This window comes from Cynocephalus volans, chromosome 14, assembly GCF_027409185.1.
Source record: "Cynocephalus volans isolate mCynVol1 chromosome 14, mCynVol1.pri, whole genome shotgun sequence".
NCBI classification, from domain to species: Eukaryota; Metazoa; Chordata; class Mammalia; order Dermoptera; family Cynocephalidae; genus Cynocephalus; species Cynocephalus volans.
This window is the reverse complement of record NC_084473.1, coordinates 96,345,674-96,365,955: the sequence shown is the minus strand read 5'-3', so window position 1 is coordinate 96,365,955 and position 20,282 is coordinate 96,345,674. Positions and strand designations below refer to the sequence as shown.

Genomic DNA, 20,282 nt, shown 5'->3' with positions numbered 1-20,282 from the left:
ACAAAGCTATAATAATGAAGACACTGAAATATTGGCATGAAGATAGACATATAGATCAATGGAATAGAACTGAGGTTTCAGAAGTAAACCTGTACATTTGTTGTCAACCGATCATTGACAAGGGTACCAAGACATTTCAATAGGGAAAGAATAGTATTTCAATAAGTGGTGCTGGGACTGACTGTATCGCCACATGCAAAAGAATGTGGCTGGACTCCTAGCTCACACCATAAACAAAAAATTAGCTCAAAATGGATCGAAGACCTCAATGTAAGAGCTAAAACTATAAAACTTTTAGAAAAAAACCTAAGTGAAAATGTTCGTGACCTTAGATTAGGCAATGGTTTCATAGCTTTGACAGCTAAAGTACAGGCCTTCAAAGAAAAAATAAATTGGACTTCAAAAATTTTACAAGGTTTTATACTTCAATGGACACTATCAAGAAAGTGAAAAGAAAAGCCACAGAATGGAACTATTTACAAATCATATACCTGACAAAGTTCTAGGTCCAGGAAACATAAAAAAAACTCTTACAACTCAATAATAAAAAGACCAGTAACCCAATAAAAAATTAACAAAGGATTCAAATAGACATTTCTCCAAAGAGAAGACATACAAATGACCAATGAACACATGAAAAGGTGCTCAACATTTCATTAGAGAAATGCAAATGAAAACCCCAGTGAGGTATTAATTTACACATACTAGGGTGGCTATCATTTAAAATACAGACGATGGCAAGTGTTGGCAAGATATGGAGAAATTGGAACCCCTCACACATTGCTGGTGGGAATGTAAAATGGTATAGCTGCCTTGAAAGTAATGTGAGATTCTTTGAAGTGTTAAACGCAGGGGTAGCATATGATCTAACAGTTCTACTCCTAAGTGTATATCCAGGAGAATTGAAAACATGTTCACACAAAAACTTGGACACAAATGCTTATAGCAGCATTATTCATAATAGCCAAAAAGTAGAATCAACCCAAATGTCCATCTGCTGATGAATAAATAAACAAAATGTGGTATAGACCTAAAATGGAATATGATGCAGCCATAATAAATAATTTGCATTGATACACGCTACAAACTGGACTAACTTTGAAAACGTTATGCTAAGTGAAAAAATCAGTCATCAATGGCCACATATCATATGATTCCACGTACGTGAAATGTCCAGAGAAGGCAAACGCGTCCAGTAGATCAGTGGAGGAGGAGAGGAATGGGGGATGACTTCTAATGGGTATGGGTTTCTTTTGGGGGTGATGAAAATGTGCTGGAATTGACTAGTGATCGTGGTTGTACAACCTTATGAATAAACTAAAAACCACTCAATTGAGTATGTGAAGAGGGCGAATTTTGTGGTACGTGAATTATATCTCAAAAAAAATTTTTTTTTAAAGAATGCGTGAAGTAAATATGCTGACCAAAGACTTTTTAAAAGCCTTAACAACAGCGATGTGAGATCAAAAAGGCAGCAAATATTTTAATTTTCCAAGGGAAGCAGATCTAGCTTCCTCTTGGTTCAATTACAGCATTGCCACTGTTGGGAGTGCCCGTCCTCACTACTTACCACGGGAATTCCAGGCCCCTCAGTCTAAATTGCCCACGCTCCATTAATCCTTTTCTCACTTCTTAACTTTGGTCATTCCACTTTGGGCCAAACACCTTGAGTTGGTCTGTTCATTTTGCCATGTCATGGCTATTTTTAAAGCAGTAGTTGTCTGAAGTACAATGTGATGCCTCCCTCACTGATCCTCAACGATTTAAAATTTATTTAAAACGTACATTTAGATGTAGGCACTAAAGTGCAGCTTGTGTTGTTCTTCTCTCGCAGGCTGCGCTGCCGTCAGCGATTTCTTGGCCTTTGTGCGGGGTTGTCACTAACCTGACTGTTGCTCCCTATGTCTCAGCAGTCAGCTGCAGGTGCTGTAGTGTAAAAATTCTTCCTGCAGCTGCCTCCTTCACAGCGTACATCCAAAGTGAATTTTTCAGCTTCCTTCTTTCAGAATTAGGAGGCAGAAGAGAAGGCGAGAGAAATGTGCAACCTCGTCCTTCAGAGGGTGTAGCTCCTCTTCCGTGCTCTTTTCGTTATTGCTGCTGATGTTCTTTATTTTCCTGCCTGCCTCCTTCCTGCCTCTTTGTTTTTAATCAACCTTCCCTCCCTCCTCTCTGCACCCCTCCTCCCAAGGGTTGGAGGAGTTAGGGACACTCGGGGTTGGAATCGTTTTCCCACTGCTTTATAAGTAAGTTGGGTAAAGCATGGAGCCCTTCTTCACAACAGAGATTTTACTGTGATTTTATAAGCACGACCAGGAGGAAGTAAAACTCATAGTACATGGGGAAAAGAGTCTAGAATTCATCAGGTCTCTTTCCTGTTCTTCCATGAACATAATGGTTACCACTCCATGGTCTTCCCAGTAGCAGACTCTAAAACTGCCCGTTTAGTAGTAGTGTACACTATCAGACATGTGACTTTAGGCACGTCACTGCATCTTGTTGGGCTTTGGTCCCCATGTGTGTCGTCCCTGGGGGGCTCCAAAGAGCAGTTACCCCAGTCTCCCCAGTGAATCCATTTTGTGGAATATTGGTGGGTTATTGTCCCCCATCCCCTCCGTCCTCGCCCTTTCTTGGCTCCCCTGCAGTGCCAGGCAAACATGTGTGGCACATGGTGCTTTAGCAAGTGTAGATTAACAGAAGATAGTGGTCAGCAAGCATAGCAAAGTGTGCAAGTGCCAGAGACAGGCTGCTGTCTCACGCCACACTGTCACCATCTGTCTCCTGGATCTCACCTTCAGAGAACCCGCAGCCCTGCAGCTGCCATCCTGAGCCGGCTCTCAGGGCTGAAAGCCCACCCATCTCATCAGTGGGTGGGCCCGGATTCTTCCCCTGACAGCCGCTGCTCTTCTCTCTGCCTTCCCAGCTGTCCTCAACTTTTTCTTCTTTCTCTCCCTTCTTCCTGCCTGCCTGTCCTCCCTTCTTTCCTTCCTTCCCTCCTTCCTGAAGCCTTCCTTTTCACCTAGTTCACACATTCTTTTTCTGTACCACTTCCCATGTGGTGGTCAAGGGTCTGTTCAGTGTCTCATGGCACCTGTGCCAAGCTGTGGTCTATTAAAGTACAAGCCCTCCAAAATGTTCTATGCAGAAAGACTTTGGGGCTAATTAACTTTGGATTCCCAAATAGCTTTGGGAATACTGCTCTGGTGACCCCCACTGCCCATTCCCACAAGAAAGGCTTAGAGAAGTCCTGTGATGAAGAACCCCGTGAAACTTTATTTTCAAGCTCCCCAAACCTTTTGCATAAGGAACCCTGTTTCTGAGTAGCAGCCCCAGACATGAAGTGGAAGCAGCGTTCGTGGAACCCACTGTGGGAAACATCAGACTTGCCCTCTCTGAGGCTGGTTCCAGATCTAGAACTCTAGTTTATTCATTCACTGACAGTCGCCTAGAAAGGCACATGGACCTACCATGGCAGGAATGAGGTGCCCAACAAGTAACTTTCAGTGGAGAAATGGCAGAGGGCAGTTAATGGTAAATCCTTGATGGCTGCGAGCCCTTGGGGAACCCAACCTTGAGGGTAGGTAGACAAGGGACAGCGGAAAGGAGTAGGCACAGATAAGCTATGTCCAGTTTATCTTTTTGCTTGTGGCCCTGGCTATAGCATTGATGGTTTTCGAAGGAATTGGCCAATGGGTCTTACTCACTGAAAAATGTTCTGAGATTGATAAGTAGGATAAAGAGGACCAGGCAAGTGAACTCTGTGGCGTAGATGTACTCTGCCATTTGCTTCTCTGCCCACAACTGAGAGGAAATCTTTAGCAATCTGTCCAGTGGAATAGGAAAGCCATGTAATCAGGATTAGCTATGAGCTCACACCTCTGTAATAAATGAAGGCTCTGTAGGTGAGAAATCATGTAACATTTTTAATTAAGATAACTGCAGGAAATGGTAAGGACCCCTTAGTAAGTGACGCTAATGAACAGAGAAGATGCATTTCCCCTGCCCTCCCGTGGAAAACGAGGCTCAGCCACTAATTGGTGTAATTAGCACTGAAAGTAAAAAGATTTCCCTTTCCTAAGTGCTGGAGCACCTGGGCTCTTTTTTTTCTTTTTCTTTTTTTTCCCCATTGCTTGCTGCCCCTTCTTTCCTTTACGAAAGTTCAAATTGCTTTGGGGTCTTCACCTGAACCCCCTTTTAAGATGGTAATTGCGAGCTTGAATCAGGCCCTCAGAGGGCTGCACTGCCTGGTTGTGGGCGAAGCTGGCAGTCAGAAGTTATTCTCTGGCTTATTAAAAACCCTTCCTAGGATTGGTTTGAATGTGTTTTCGGGAAGTTCTTTTATGGTAAGCTTGAATTTATACTTGATGAAGGGCTCTCATGTTTTTCAAAGAAGGCAACCCAAAATGGAGCAGAAGGACGTGGTAAAGTGTATATGGAAATAATTGAATGAAAATTTTATTTCCTACTACACCTATGGATCAGAAAGAAGGGACAAGAAAAGAAAATGTCTCCCTAAGTAGAAATAAAAAGGAGACTTAGAATGTAAATAACAATAACTGATGAAAAATAGTCACCCTAAGTGTTTCTCCGAGGAGGCTGATCTCCCTGACAAAAACAGCTCTATCTCCTTTGTGCCACTTCCCGGAGTTGTGGGAGAACGCGCAGGAGACACTCAGGGACCAGGGAGCCTCTGGGTTGAGCTCTCTGAGAAGACACTTTGTGATTCCTTTGGAAAGCACCTGCTGGCCTTGGGGACAGTGTGCCAAGGGGCTTTTGATGCCAGGTTGGTTTCAAGTTAAAAGCTGAAACAAGCTTCTTTGAGAAGTCCCAGCTGTAGTAGGTTTCAGACTGAGTTCTTTCAAAGTTGTTCTATTGAAATTCGAGGACAACGTTCACATGAAGCATTAATGGGCTGATCCTTTACACATTATCAAGAAATAATTGGCTCTAAAGTATTTTACTTCTTCAAATCTTATTCTGATTATATGTCCCCCTCAATCTGGTAATGGGTAAGTCTGGGTAATATTTTTGTTTCCCTAACAGTGAGTGCTACTTTGTAATTAACAGTATAATTTCCTTTGCATCTGTGTCTGGTGGAAACATAACTGATGGGATTACGACTTCATAATTGAGAAAGCTCTGTTCATCTCACGCCGGTTGCAAAGCTAGCTGCACAGAACAATCACCCAGGGATCTCTGAAAAATCCTAATGTCCAGGCCACACTCCCAGACCAGTTAAAATAGAATCTAATGGATGGGACCCAGATATTGGTGTTTTTTAAAGCTCCTCTGGTGATTCCAGTGTGAGTGGTTGAGAGCCACTGATCCAACTGGAAATAAACAAAACTCTGAAGGGCTGGTGAACCTCACATGTTCACAGATTTCACATTATAGAAAACTATCCCCCTGCCCAGGACCCCTTCCCAGTCTTTCTAGTGCTCCGATAGTCCCAATGGGACCGTCAGGATCCTTTCTGCCTTCCTTCCCGTGACATGCAGATGAATTTTTAACAGCTCACTCCCTGGAAATACTCCTGTGTATATATAGACTGTGTGGGTTCTCCCACCATGGCTGATTTCACCCTGCCATTGTGCTGTCACGGAGATGGCATTGGGAGGTGTGCACAGCCAGCTCCAGAAAGCCCTGCCTCCTTCCAGTTTCAGATTTGCTCACCCTCTCCTCTGCGCCCACCCCCAAATACCCCATTCTCCCTTAGGTGCCTTTCCAGGTTTTGAGCCACCTAGATAAATAGTTCTCTGCTTGTTATGAAACGATGGCTTATCCTGCTCAGGTAACAGAACACCTCCTCCCACTTAAAGAGTATATGTAACTCTGGAAAACAAGGTAATATTCCTAATGCTGGGGATATTTGGCCGACTGGCATTCTGGTTTATATTCTAACCTGTGATCCTGACTAAGGTGAGTTGTCCTGAATACAGCTCTGGGCACCTGAGCTGTCATACGAGGTTTCTGAGCCTGCAGAGCTGAGGTCTAGTCTCTGAATCAGGATAATTCACCAAGGTAACAAGGGGGCTCCCCAGGAGGCAGGCTGCCTGCCTTTGTGGGTTGACTGACCACCTCAACACAGGCTGCGTGCCCCTCCTTCCCCTTCCCTCGTTACAAAGCACGTTCCTGTGACTTTTCTCATGGAATTGCGGCAGTATACCTAGGAAGGCCGAGCAGAAACTATCTTCCATCTGCAGGTGAAGAACTCTGCCTAAGCTCAAAGGTCAAATGGAATGACTCACCCAAGTCTGGGCAACTTGCCCAAGCCAGTAGGTGATGGAGCCGGGACTTGAACCCAGAGCTTCTGACCCCAAGCTTAATGCTTTCCAACACACAGCCTTGATCTATAGGCCACCTTCACCCAGATGTGGTGCCAGTCAACTTAGGTAGAGGAGGAAACAAAATGAAAAGTGACAGATATTCTGCTTTCCAATCATGAACACATCTGTGCCAACCCTGCTTTGTTTTTTTGTTTTGGGGTTTTATTTTTATCTTATTAATATTATTTTTTTACATTCTATGATGTTGTTGCGGAGCAGTTGGGAGGGAGAGGGAGAGGGGAAAGGGGGAGGAGATGGGGTGGAAGAAGGAGGAAGGAGGGGAGACCAGGGAGCTTCCAGTGGTGGCTCAGTCATTGCCAGGCTGGGTGCAGATGTCAGGGGGGTGGGGCTAAAACCCTAGTCTCCTACCACCCCAACTTGGGAACCTGGGGCCCTTCTTGCTGTGGCTCAGTGGTAGTCGCTAGGTTGGATGCATGTGTTGGGGGGCATGGGCAAGGCCCTTGGTCCCCCATAGCCCCAGCTTGGGAGAGCCCAGGGCGCTTCCCACAGCAGCTCGGTTGTTGTCACTGGGCTGGCTGTGGGTATGTGGGGGGTGGTGTGGCCAAGGCCCAAGACCCCCAGTGCCCCAGCTCAGGAGAGCCCAGGGAGCTTCCTTCAGCAGCTCAGTGGTCATTGCTGCAGCCCTGCTTTGAAAAGCATGTTTCCTCAAATGAAGCGTGGTCCTTGTGGCCTAATAAAGAGCAAGTTCCAGCTTGGGGACTTAAGTTGGGGGTGTAATATGAATAGCTCATGCAATATGAGTGGCTGATGAACTGTGATTCCAAATGCAGAGTCAGGAGCAACCGCTGTCAAGATTGAGTCACAGCCAGAAGACACCTGGGACTCTAAGAAGTGGCTACAGAAATATGGCTTGAAGGCCCAGAAGCTGTCACTTTATGACGTCCTAGCTGATTGCTCCTTCCGCCACGCTGATGGGGTTGTTGATATAAAAGCCAAACCAGAGAATGAGTCCGTGCAGACCAGTGCGGTAGGTGACATGAACTCCCGGGTGGGGCTGTGACCTTCCCTAGATGCCCCAGGTGGGTGAGGCCAACCTCAGAAGCCAAGGGCAAGGCCACGGTTGAAGAGTTACAGGGAGAAAAACCAGCGTGGGTTTCCGGGCAGAAAGGTGTCCCTTCTGCTTCCCGCTGTACCCTTGTCTAAAGGATACCTGTGGAGTGGAGGTCAACTCTGGGAATGGTGTCTAGTTATAAGTGAATTACACATAAGCCAGGGCTGGGCTTGTAGAAATCGGGCATTAGGGGTATCAAATTATTCAACATTATGCAAATAGAGATGCCCTTTGTTGCCTCATATTGAATGGAAGAGAAAAACTGCTGGTGAATGTGCCCAAAGCAGGCGTTTCTGTGATCCCCTTGTATTTTCACTCTCATAACGTTGCATTATTCTAGTGACTACCAACCAGCATACAGTGGATGCCCAGTAAATATAAAATCAGATTCTCCAAAGGGTTAGAGCACTGGGTGTATATTGAAACCTTTGAAAGCTGTAGTTCAGTTGTGCCAGTGGGTCTCCTGGGAGTACAGCTTCTCATAGTGCTGGACTCTGGCTCCCAGTGGAAGGATGAGGCTGGATAGCAGGAGTTCCTGGACTCCAGAGCCATGCATGGGAGTCAGTAGGTCTGAGATGGGGCCACATTTTGAGAAACACCAATGTGTAGAACAGGAGCCAGAAACTAGGTGTCAAAGGTTTAGCAGTATGGAAAGACTAAAGAGTGTTATGATACGAAACAAAATCAGGATGAAATGAATATTCCCGATTTGTAAAACTGAAGGAAAGCTCTTTCAGGCGGTGGCAAAGCTCCAGGTACACACTGAAGTGAAAGGTGAATTGCAAGCCATGGAGCAGACATGTCACTGATTGCAGCTCAGTGGGGATGACCAGGAGGGAGTCAGGGCCCTCCCCAAATACGGTTCTCGCTACATATTCTCTACGGCTCTGATTCAGTGTCAAGATCGTCACTGAGATGTTCATAGATCCAACAGAGGTGAAAGTTGTCTCTTTCATGCGGCTGTCTACGCTCGCTGACCTCAGAGCTCCACATGCCCTCCCAGGAAAGGCTGTTTCCTTTGGGGCTACTTGAGCCACACCGGGTTGTGTTCTTGTCCCTTATTGCTGGTTTATCATGAACCAAAAGGAGGAAAATATACAAATCAAATTAGAAAAATGCAGCATTGACGTAAGCCTTGTTTCCTGGCTTCTCCTAGGATGCAGAGTAATTGCTGCAGTGCAGGGAAAATCTCATTTGTGCGGTTCCTCCCCCAGCACAGTTTTCTGGTTTTTGTAGACATTATTCAGTAATGTTCAGGAAATCATACATAATTAAATTTTTATTTTAAAAATACATCAGACACTGAATATTTGGAATTATTAATCCCTGTTGATTTGAACATCGCTTACTGTGAGCCCATGACAATGTGGTATGCTCAGAGCTAGCTGTAGTGTACGTTTTCCCCTTACTCTTTCTTAACAATTTAAAATGAAATTTTATACGGCCAGGTTGAAGAATTTGGCTTGTAAAAAGAAAGTTTTACTTCAAATTTGCTGTGCTAATGAATAATATTATGGTAAAAGTTGAAATTATATAGTATGGGTATCCTCTTTCACAAAGTTTGATGAAAGGGGACAACTTTTTTTTTTTAGTATTTGGGACTACATGTCTGAAGCTGGATTTATACCTAAAATTGTGATGTGTATAAAGTAGGGAGAAATTGAGGCTGTAGAATAGGTAGATTATTTAGGGTTCTCCCAGACTCCCATAGTGCAGGACTGCCTAATCATTTAACTGTAAACTACTTTATAGGTACAGATCTAGGAAACTCATTTACCCTGAAAAATAAGTGACTAAAAAGGCCTTGCTGTACAGTGTTTCTAGGATGGATGAGCATACAGCAGGAGGAGACAAAAATGCATTTCTAATTAGGGAATTTCAGGCAAAGTCTAGTAACTTTTGGGCACCCCTGAAATCACGTTGCAGGAATGGTTGCTTGCGCTTGTGTGCAAAACCAGCCCTGATGTTCAAAAACCCAGTGTTGTCTCACCATTTATTCCTCTAACAAATATTTATTGAGCCTCTGCTATGTATCAGGCAGTGTGTGTGGTAGAAGGTGCACTGGATCTGGAGTGAGAAGACCTGGGTGTAAGTGCTACTTCGACCAGTTACTAATTACGAGATGCTGAAAAAAATAATTTCAACTCTTTGAGCCTCACCCTTTATATCTGTAAAATGGTGTAAAGTGCAAATTTAAAAATGCATGTCCGAGCACAGTGCATGGCACTTAGGAGATTCCCCACAGATGTTACCTTCCTTCTCTTCTGTATTACAAACATTGTGAGTCAGAAATAAGCATTTATGGAATGCCTTCATGCTTTATATACAAAGTGAATATTTGTGCTCTCATTTTACACGTGAGAAAACGAAGTTGCAAGACGTCTGAGAGGTTAGGTAAGCCACCTGTGATCGATCTCGTGGCAGGTGGAGGCAGCGTTTGGGCTCGGTTCTGCTGGTCTTTCATGCGGTGCTTTTCCCACTGTGACACGCTGCTGCCTGACACAAAACCTGCCTTTCTGCAGCTTATGGTCCGCTGTTTTTCCATTTGGCTGTGCATGTGGCACACTCAGCAAATGCCGTGTTATGAGACTGACAGTAGGGAGAACCCTTTTGCGTGGCAACCCTGGGGATGTGGTGAGAAGGAGAGAGGAGATGGCTTCTCCTCCCGTCCGTGCCCTGCAGCAGAGGCCTGGCGCCCCTCTCTGCCTGCCTTGGGAGCATAGGACCGATCTCATCGTGCCCTTCAGCCCCGTTCTCCTCAGTCACCACTGGACTCCTGGCTTCTGATCCCCGCGTGGCTCTGCAATTCTTACTCCTCTAGAGGGGGTGCTGGTTCCTCTCTCATTCCCCCTGGACCTATGGGCCTGGAGGTGGGGGTTGGCTTCCTTGCTCCTTGGCCATTCTCCCTCCCTCCTCCCACGTCATCAGACACTACACTTCCTTGTGGCTGTCACCTACCGATTCCCAGCTCACCCCCTCAGTCCTTGAAGAGCACAGCTTCTATTGTGCTATCACTGGCTCCAACACCCGTTTTAATTCTTAGTGATTTCAATCCCATGTGCATGACCCTTCCAGCACTCCAACCTTTCATTTCTTTGACCTCCTCCACTCCATCACTACCACTCCTGCCACAGGCACGCCTTGACCTTGTTATTACATGTAATCGTAACCCACAAAAACAGTTCCAAACAGTGTCCCATTCTCTGATCACTTTTTTTTTTTTTTAGATCATTTCCTCTATTGCCCTATTCCACCAATCTGTCAACCCCACTGGGATATACATGTTATTGTTTCTGCCACCTTCTCTCTGTCCCATCCATCCATGTGTTCCTCCCATACATCCTCAACTCATTTCCCCCTTTCTTACATTATTGCTCTCATCTGGCAAAACCCCAAGCCTGGTCAGATCCAACTTTCTGCCTTTTCTGGCTTATCCCTGGGCAGTGGACGGCACTGGAGGAAACTGGAGGAAACACGCAGCCGGGACGCCTGCTTTCATTTTAAAGGTGTGAGCTCTGGAGTGAGCAGATCTCTTGTACTTCCCAGTGATCGACTCAGGCCCTCGGCTCCGAGGGGTCTACCTTCCACTTCCTCCTCAAACGCCGGCACCTTTTCCTGTCTGCTCACGCTCATGGAACACTGAAGGCAACGTCATGGGCATCCACCTTCACTTCTACCCCCACATCTCATCGCATTAAATATTGTCAGCTCTGTCTTCTTGATACAGCTGTCATTCAGAATCAGAGCACCTCTCACTGTCGCTGCTCCTGCCCCTACTCCGTGCCTTGACTCCCTGCTTCTGACCTTGACCCTCTGCAGCATGTTCTCAACAGAGTAACCAGAGTTATCCTGCAAGACCATAAATTACATGTGTTACTTCTCTTGTTCAAGCCTTTAGATGGTTCCTTTTTCACTCAGCAAAGGCCCGAGTCATTTTCATGGGCTGTCAGCTTTACGGCATTTATTTTTCTAGCTTCTTCTCACTTTTTCTTCCCTTCCTCTCTCTACTGTGGCTACACTGGCCCTCTCTGAAGTTCTACAGACATGCTAGGCAAACTCTTAGCCCAGAGCTTTTGCACCTGCTATGTCTTCTGACTTCCTCCAGACCTTTACGGCCACACTCTGTGTTCCTTCACATCTTTGCTCATGTTCCACCTGCTTCGTGAAGCTTTCCCTTTTAGGTTTGAACTTGTCCCTGTCCCTTCCCATCTTCCTCAGCGTTCTCTGTTCTTCCTTGCCTTACTTTTCTCCATAGCGTCTGTCATCATCTGACCTACTAGATCAAGATTTGTTTATTATCTGGCTGTTCCCCTGTGATGTGAGCTCCACGAAGGCAGGAATTTTGGTCTTTGTTTATGGATTGTGCTCTTGCTGCCTAGAAGAGCTCCTGGCCTGCTGTAGCGCTTGATGAATATAGGTTGGATAAATGACAGAGTGACAGACCTGATGAGAGCTCTCCTTGTGGGGAGGCTTTGTCCTTGGCCAGTTCTGTATGTCCCATTAGAGGGTGCTAGATGTGGGATGGGGTTCTTGGCTACTTTCTTCATTTGTGGCTGAGAGTAGCAAGGGGAAGAGGTTTTGGGTGAGTCCCAAGTCCTACCTCCTTCAGAATGGTCTCCCTGACCCTCCAGTCCACTGTGAACTCTTTCTTCTTTGCCAGGACTTGCCCAGTCCTTACTGTCTCAACCCAGCACCAGGTACTGAGTATCTAATTCTCTGCATTGCTAATTCTGTGTGTGTGTGCATACAGTGTCTCCCTGCTGGGATCATTAGCTCCTGTGGGGCATGGATGGGACTGCACATGTCTTTCTGACCATTGCTCATGACACCCAGCACAGGGCTCCATGTGGAGCAGACCCCAGAACGTGGTTGGTTGAACTCATGATCGAATGATTTGCAGTGGGGGTGAGTGTTAAGAGCTGTATAAATAAGGTAGAGATGGAGGTGCCATTTAAAAACTTTTCTTCTTCAAATGTTTCTGAGTGGCTTCTGTCCTTTGTCCTTTCCTTAGGAGACCAAAAAGAAGACTGTCCATGCAAAATATTGCAGCAGGTTTGTGCACGCTCCCTGGAAGGATGGGAGCTTGGTCCACGTCAGCATTACCAAGGAGAAATGCAAATGGTACAGTGACAGAGTCCATGTGGTCCTGGCTCGGATCCAAAAGAGGTTGGTGTATTTGCAGGAGGGTACAAGTGGTCTAGTCTCTCTCGAAATTAAAATCTGCTTGATCTTTTGGTAAAAGCTCAACCAGGAGAAATGGCTAGTAAACATTGTCAAGTCAAGGTTGCCATCTGATGGTTTGCTGACAACAAACATTTGCTGATGGTCTTGTGAACAACAAAGGGGGATGTTTGGATTCAGTTCCAAACTGCCTTGATGCCAGTGCAGATTCTTAAAAAGAGTGTACAAAGATGTAGTTATCACATTGGTTACACACCACTGTCAGAGGCTCAGGAATGCTTCTTCTGCTCATGCCTTGTGTTTTTTGTGGTATATTGCAGATGGTATTACACCTGAGCTGACTGCTCTTGAATAGTAGTACATCTCAAGGCAACTGTTAACAATGTTGTGAAATATCTGAATACAGTGGAATTATATATATTTTAGAATTCAGCTAAAAAGAACTTCATGCAATCCCTCTCAACCCTGGTGGGTCCTTAAAATCAGGTAATGCTCATGAATCTGGTGTGCTGATGCCGTGACCTCAAGGTCAGCCCCATGGAGATGATTTACCTTAATGTCTTCACCCCCTAGATGCTGGGGGACAGTTTTAAACCATGAAGACTAAATTCACTTAGGTGCATGAGCTCTGAGGCAAGATAGAGCTGGATGCTAGCCTCAGCCCTGGCATTTGGTGTGTGACCCTGAGCAGGTCAGTTAATGTCTCTGTGCATCCATTTCCTCATTTATAAAGTGAGAATAATAATGCCACTTATATATGTGTTCTGTGGATTACATCAGATACTAAATCCAACGAGCTTAAGCTAGTACCAGCCTGAGATAGCCATTTGAAAGTAAGAGCTCCCTCCCTCCTTTTCTGCTATGAAGCCACAAGCTGCAGACATCCATCTGCCTCTGTATTTGCCCCCAGAGCCCCAGCCTCTCAAAGCCCAGGTGGCAATGGGCTACTTGAAACAAGCAGCCCCTGTGTCTGGAGTCTTCTCCACTAATGGTTTTGGAGCTAACGGCATGGGAGAGTGGTTTGGGTTTCGAATCTGGCAGAGAGGATGCAGCTTGGAGCACTGCACCTGACAGCTGCTGGGCCCACTTGTCTCCTCCCACCGGAGGTCAAGGATTGTTTGGAAATTTTCTCTCCTTTTCTATTACTTTGTGAAGAACTGGCATCGTTTCTCCCTTAAATGTTTGATAGAATTCAGCATTGAAGCCTCCTAAGCCTGGAGTTTTCTTCCTTGTGGGAGGGTTTTTAACTATGCGTTCAACTTCTTGAAACGCTCACAGAGCTGATATTGGTAGTTAAGTCATCTTTATTTTCTAGTTAGTCTGGTTAGAGTTTATTCATTTTATTGATCTTTTCAAAGAACCAGCTTTTGGTTCCATTATTGTTGGTTTTTTTCCTGTAGGGTTTTCTGCTTTCTATGTCATTGGTCTCACCTCTTTATTTCCTACTTTCTCCTTACTTTGGGTTTAAGTTTCTTAAGATGGAAGCTCAGCTCACTGATTTGAGACCTTTATTTCTTTATATTAGAAGCATTCGATTTTATAAATTTCCCTCTGAGTGTTTCTTTAGCTGCCTCTCACAAATTTTGATATGTTATATTTCATTTTCAATCACTTCAGAATATTTTCTAATTTTCCCTGTCATTTCTTATTTAACCAAATGGTTATTTAGAAATGTACTGTTTACTTCTCAAATATTTGTGGATTTTTCTGGTAGCTTTTTGTTACTTATTTCCATTTTAATTTCACTGGGGACAGAGAAATACTGTATGATTTCAATTTGTATAAACCTGTTTTGGGACCCAGAATGTGAAAAAAAATTCTGCTTTTGTTGGATGGAGTGTACTATAAATACCAATTAGCTCACATTGCTTCGTAATGTTCAAGCCTTCCCGATCAGTACTGATTTTCTCTTTACTTGTTCTATAAATCCTTGTGAAAAGAGTGTTGAGATCCAAGTGTCATTTAGAATTTGTCCTGTTGTCCTTTCAGTCCTGTCAGTTTTTTCTTCATGTATTTTGAAGCTCTGTTAGTAGGCGCATGCACATTTAAGATTTTTATGTTCTCTTGTTGAATTGGCTCCTTTATAATTATGAAATGTTCCTTTTTATCTCTGGTAATATTCCTTGTTGTGAAATATACTGTGTCTGATATCGATATAGCCACTCCAGCTTACTTTTGACTATTGTCTACATGGTTTATCTTTTTTCTGTCCTTTACCTGTACCTATCTGTGTCTTATATTTAAATTGGTTTCTTTTTTTAAGAGTTAATATATTTAATACATAACAGTAAATATCTGAATTGAAAAATTGGCAAATGACACAAAAAGGCAATTTACAACAGAGGAATAATAAATGGTTCATAAAATCTTGGGAAATGTTTGTTCTTACTAGAAAGTAGAGAAATACAAAATAAAACAGTAATGAGATGCCTTTTCAAATAAATACATATACTCCATTATAACATTCGATGTTGGTAAAACTTATTGAGAAACAGACTCTCTCACACATAGCTGGTAGGAGCATAAATAAGCACAGCCTTTGATCCAGAAACACCTCTTCTAGGGATCTAGCATAAGAAAATGAATCAAAGATGTACACAAAAATTTAGCTATAAGGACATTTATTATAGTACCGTTTATAAGAGAAAAAGTTGGTAATAATGTAAGGATTAACAATAAAAATTTGTTAATAAATTAAGGTTTACCCATATAATAGAATATGATACAGTCAGCAAAAATTGTGGTATAGACTTATGTTTGACATACAAGTATGTACAAATGATGACATTTAGTAAAAAAGCATATTGCCAAACATCAATATACACATAAAACTTTATGAGCATCTATAAATTGACAAATGTCTGGAAGAATGTTAACAATATTATTAGCTGGTCATTTTTAAAACATATCTCATGATTGTCTTAATATTTTGACCATTGATTATTTCTGGACAATGTGAATTCAAGAGATTTTTTTAACTTTCTTCTTTTTACTTTTCTATACTGTCAGAATGTTTTACAATGCCCTGTTTCTTTTTCTTTTTCTTTTCCTTTGGTTTTGGCAGGTGGCCAGTAAAGGGATTGAACCCTTGACCTTGGTGTGATCCCCACCATGCTGTAAAGAGCTGAACTAACCAGCCAGCCTGTTTCATTTTTAGAAAATGATGAAAGCTATCTTTATCATAAAACAGTTAAATGGGTTTCTTGTAGACAGGATACAAATATATATGAGTATTGTTTTTAATCCAACCTGACAATCTTTGACTTTTAATTGGAGTGTTAAGATCATTTATATTTCATGTGATTATAAATTTGGTTTGATTTAAATCTAAACTTGTGCTATTTGTTTTCTATTTGTCCCATCTGTTCTTTGTTCCTTTTTTACTCTTTTTTTTTTGCCTTCTTGTTTGAGTATTCTTTATAATTCCATTTTATCTCCACTATTGTCTTATTAAATCCACCTCCTTGGCTCTCTCTGCTTCCACCATCTTGCAATGTGAGACTCCTGGATCACTGTCACCACCACCAGATGGACTTTGGACTTGCCAGCCTCAGAAGCTCTTTAAAAGTATAGGCCCAGGCTTCTGATCAAGATGGTGGAGTAGATGGTTCCTAGTATCGCTCTCTCCCAAATCGACCAATTTGCAACTGTTAGAAAACAACAACAGGAGGCTTGAGATCTGCACTGGAACAGGCAGGAGCTGCATGCTGCAGGACCCCAGCCCAGGCCAGTGCCTGCCACCCATAGAGGCCTGAGAACCACCAGGCTCACACACCCTGAGTCAGCCACGCCTGAAGAGGCAGGCACCATGGGACCCCCAGTCCAGGCCAGTCCCTGCTACACAGAGAGGCCTGAGAGCCACTGGGTCCACATGCCCCAAGTCAGCAGCACTGGAAGAAGCAGGTGATGTGGGACCCCCAGCCCAGTCCAGTCCCCGCCACACTGAGAGGCCTGAGAGCTGCTGGGCCCACATGTCCCAAGTCAGCTGTGCCAGCACAGGCAGGTGCCACAGGACCCCCAGCCCAGACTTGTTCCTGCTGCCCAGAATTGGCAGTCCCTTCAGGATCCAAGCCAGACATCAGGGTGAAACGAGTGGACTGTGATACGACCTGCCACAATGACTAAACACCAAAGGAAAGATACCAGAAATATGAAAAATCAAGAAAGTACATCACCACTAAAGGAAAATAATAACTCTCAAGCTCTAGATCCTATAGAACACAAAGTCTTTGAAATGACTGACAAGGAATTTAGAGCAACAATTCTAAGGAAACTAAATTAGATACAAGAAAACTCAGACAGTACAATGAAATGAGAAAAAATATACAGGATCTGAAAGAAGAAATGTACAAAGAAATCAATGCCCTAAAAAAGAATGTAGCAGAGCTTGCGGAGCTGAAGGATTCATTCAACTAAATATAAAACACAACAGAGAGTCTAACCAGCAGGTTAGAACAAGCAGAAGAGAGAATTTCTGACCTTGAAGACAGGATGTTTGAATTAACACAGGCAGACCAGAAAAAAGAAAAAAGAATTTAAAACCTTGAAGAAGATTTAAGAGACATAACGGACAATCTTAAGCACTCAATTACCTGAATCATGGGTATTCCAGAAGGGGATGAAAAAAGAAATGGCATTGAAAACATATTCAATGAAATAATAGCAGGAAACTTCCTAGGTATGGGGAAAGTAACAGAGCAGGAACTACACAATGATGCCCAGTCTCAGCACTGCTATTCAACGTAGTGTTGCAATTACTAGCCAGAGCAATCAGAGAAGAGAAGGAAATAAAGGGCATCCAGATTGGAAAAGATGAAGTCAAACTGTCCCTGTTTGCAGATGACATGATCCTATATATTGAACAGCCTAAAACCTCTACAAAAAAACTCTTGGAGTTGATAAAGGATTTCAGCAAAGTTGCAGGATACCAAATCAACACATAAAAATCAGTAGCATTTCTATACTCCAACAGTGAACATGCAGAAAGAGAAATCAAGAAAGCTTGCCCATTTACAATAGCCACCAAAAAGTTAAAATACTTAGGAATAAAGTTAACCAAGGATGTGAAAAATCTCTCCGAAGAGAACTACAAACCACTGTTGAGAGAAATTAAAGAGGACACAAGAAGATGGCAAGATATCCATGCTCTTGGATCAGAAGAATTAACATTGTGAAAATGTCCATATTACCCAAAGTGATCTACAGATTCAATGCAATCCCCATCAAAATTCTATCCAGACATTTATATGGAATAATGAAAGGCCACACATAGTGAAAAAAACCAAAATAAAGCTGGAGGCATAACACTACCTGATTTTAAACTGTATTACAAAGCTATAATAACAAAAACAGCATGGTACTGACATAAAAGCAGACACACGGGTCAATGGGATAGAATAGAGATACCAGAAATCAACCCATACACCTACAGTCATCTGAACTTTGACAAAGGCATCAAGTCTACACAATAGGGAAGAGAATGCCTCTTCAACAAATGGTGGTGGGAAAACTGGATATTCGTATGTAGTAGAATGAGACTAGATGTGGAGTATACTATAAAGCAAACATATTTCAGAGGGCTTAGTTTCTTGTAGTTTCAGGTTTAGTCTAACTTCTTAAAACGTACATATAAAATGTTAACCTTGCAAAAAACAGGAAATTTTCCCCAGGCTATAGTCTCTATTGTAAGATAAAAAATTGTAACACAGCAAGGTTGCTGGTTCAAAGACAGACAAGTTACTGATTAATATGTAAAAATACTGGAAAGCTGCTATAGGGAAAAAAATGTTTGCTAAGATCAAGCTTTTGTTGGTAGATCACTTAAATTGCCTTATGGAATGTCACCTTACTTGTTTTACTGAACGTTACCAGCTTGTATTGTTAAACTATAACCCTACCTATGTTCTCTTCCTGTAACTTCTTGGTCTGGAGAATAAATGCAGGAAAAGAACCCCAATTCATGGTTAATTTCCCATACGAAAGGAATGCCTCTCTCTTAAGGGTTCTGGGAGATTAACCACTTTGGGGCTTCTCACAGCTCAGAAGAGATGGGCTTTGAGTAATCCTTTGTGACTCTGTCACCCAGGGGAAGAAGGATGACAAATCCATGTGAGGCAAAGCAACATTTAAACTATATTACAAAGCTATAATAACCAAAACAGCATGGCACTGGCATAAATACAGACACGTGGATCAGTGGAATAGAATAGAGATAGCAGAAATCAACCCATACACCTACAGTCATCTAAACTTTGACAAAGACAGCAAGTCTACACACTGGGGAAGAGACTGCCTCTTCAACAAATGGTGCTGGGAAAACTGGATATTCATATGTAGGAGAATGAAACTAGACCTGTACCTCTCACCGTATACCAAAATACCATATACAAAAGTCAACTCAAAATGGATTAAAGAATTAAATATACATCCTGAAACAATAAAACTCCTTAAAGAAAACTTAGGGGAAACACTCCAGGAAGTAGGAGTGGGTACAGACTTCATGCATAAGACCCCAAAAGCACAGGCAACTAAAGGAAAAATAAACAAATGGGATTTTATCAAATTAAAAAGCTTCTGCCCAGTAAAAGAAACAATCAACAGAGTGTAAAGACAACCAATAGAGTGGGAAAAAATATTTGCAAAATATACATCTGACAAAGGATTAATATCCAGAATATCCAAGGAACCCAAACAACTTTACAGCAAAAAACCAAATAACCCAATTAAAAAATGAGCAAAGGAGCTGAATAGGTATTTCTGAAAGGAAGATATACGAATGGCCAACAGACACATGAAAAAATGCTCAACCTCACTCAGCATCCAGGAAATGCAAATCAAGACCTGTCGGGCCTTAAAAACTAATGCCACCGTAAGTGGTATTACAAGCGGCACCATTATGGGCCCACAAGGACGTATTAACGTGGCAACCTAAGACGGCGCTGGGAGGAAGTAGGGTGGGAGTGTCTGCGGGAATCTTGCTTTAGCCCTTATTGGCCAAATACATGCTTCCGCGCTTGTGAACACTGCGTGATTGCAATAGCTAGGCATTGAGACAGGATGCATGCTCTCGTAACTTTTAAGCTGATTGGAGGATATAAAAACCTCCCTTCCCCACTTGCCTTTAAAAGCAAGTGCTTGTGTGATAATAAACGGAACTGCTCGGCAGAACCCCCGTCACGTTTGAGTGTCCTTTAATGGGCTGGTTGGGGCTGGCGGCTGTGCTTACCTCTCTTCACGGCTCTCTTCACCCGTCTCCTTCCAACGGGGACCGGAGGGAAAGAGGAATCCGGGCAATTCATGCGCCTACCAGAAGGAACACCAAGGGAGAGACTGATAGTGAGGCAAGGGCTGTTCAGGTCAGCTGGCGGCGGACCGGACAAAGACTCCTATGAGATACCATCTCACTCCAGTCAGGATAGCTAATATCCAAAAGACTGAGAATGATAAGTGCTAGAGAGGTTGTGGAGAAAAAGGAACTCTCATACACTGTTTGTGGGGCTGCAAATTGGTGCAGCTTTTTTGGAAAATGGTATGGAGGTTCCTCAAACAATTACAGATAGATCTGTCATATGACCCAGCTATTCCACTGTTGGGAATATACCCATAGGAACAGAAATCGTCATGTCAAAGGGATACCTGTACTCCAATGTTTATTACAGCTCTATTTACAATAGCCAAGAGTTGGAGCCAGCCCCAATGTCCATCAT

General features: G+C 43.2%; 1 protein-coding gene across 2 annotated transcripts in view; it reads left to right on the top strand.

Annotated features, from left to right (window-relative positions):
• The window catches only part of VWA3B (von Willebrand factor A domain containing 3B), a 247,870-nt gene that overhangs the window by 74,377 nt on the left and 153,211 nt on the right, over positions 1–20,282 (top strand). For both annotated transcript variants that reach the window (XM_063078561.1, XM_063078560.1), the window contains exons 8-9: positions 7,115–7,311; positions 12,407–12,561. In XM_063078561.1, coding sequence (XP_062934631.1) covers positions 7,115–7,311; positions 12,407–12,561 — 352 coding nt within the window. The remainder of the gene's footprint in view (positions 1–7,114; positions 7,312–12,406; positions 12,562–20,282) is intronic.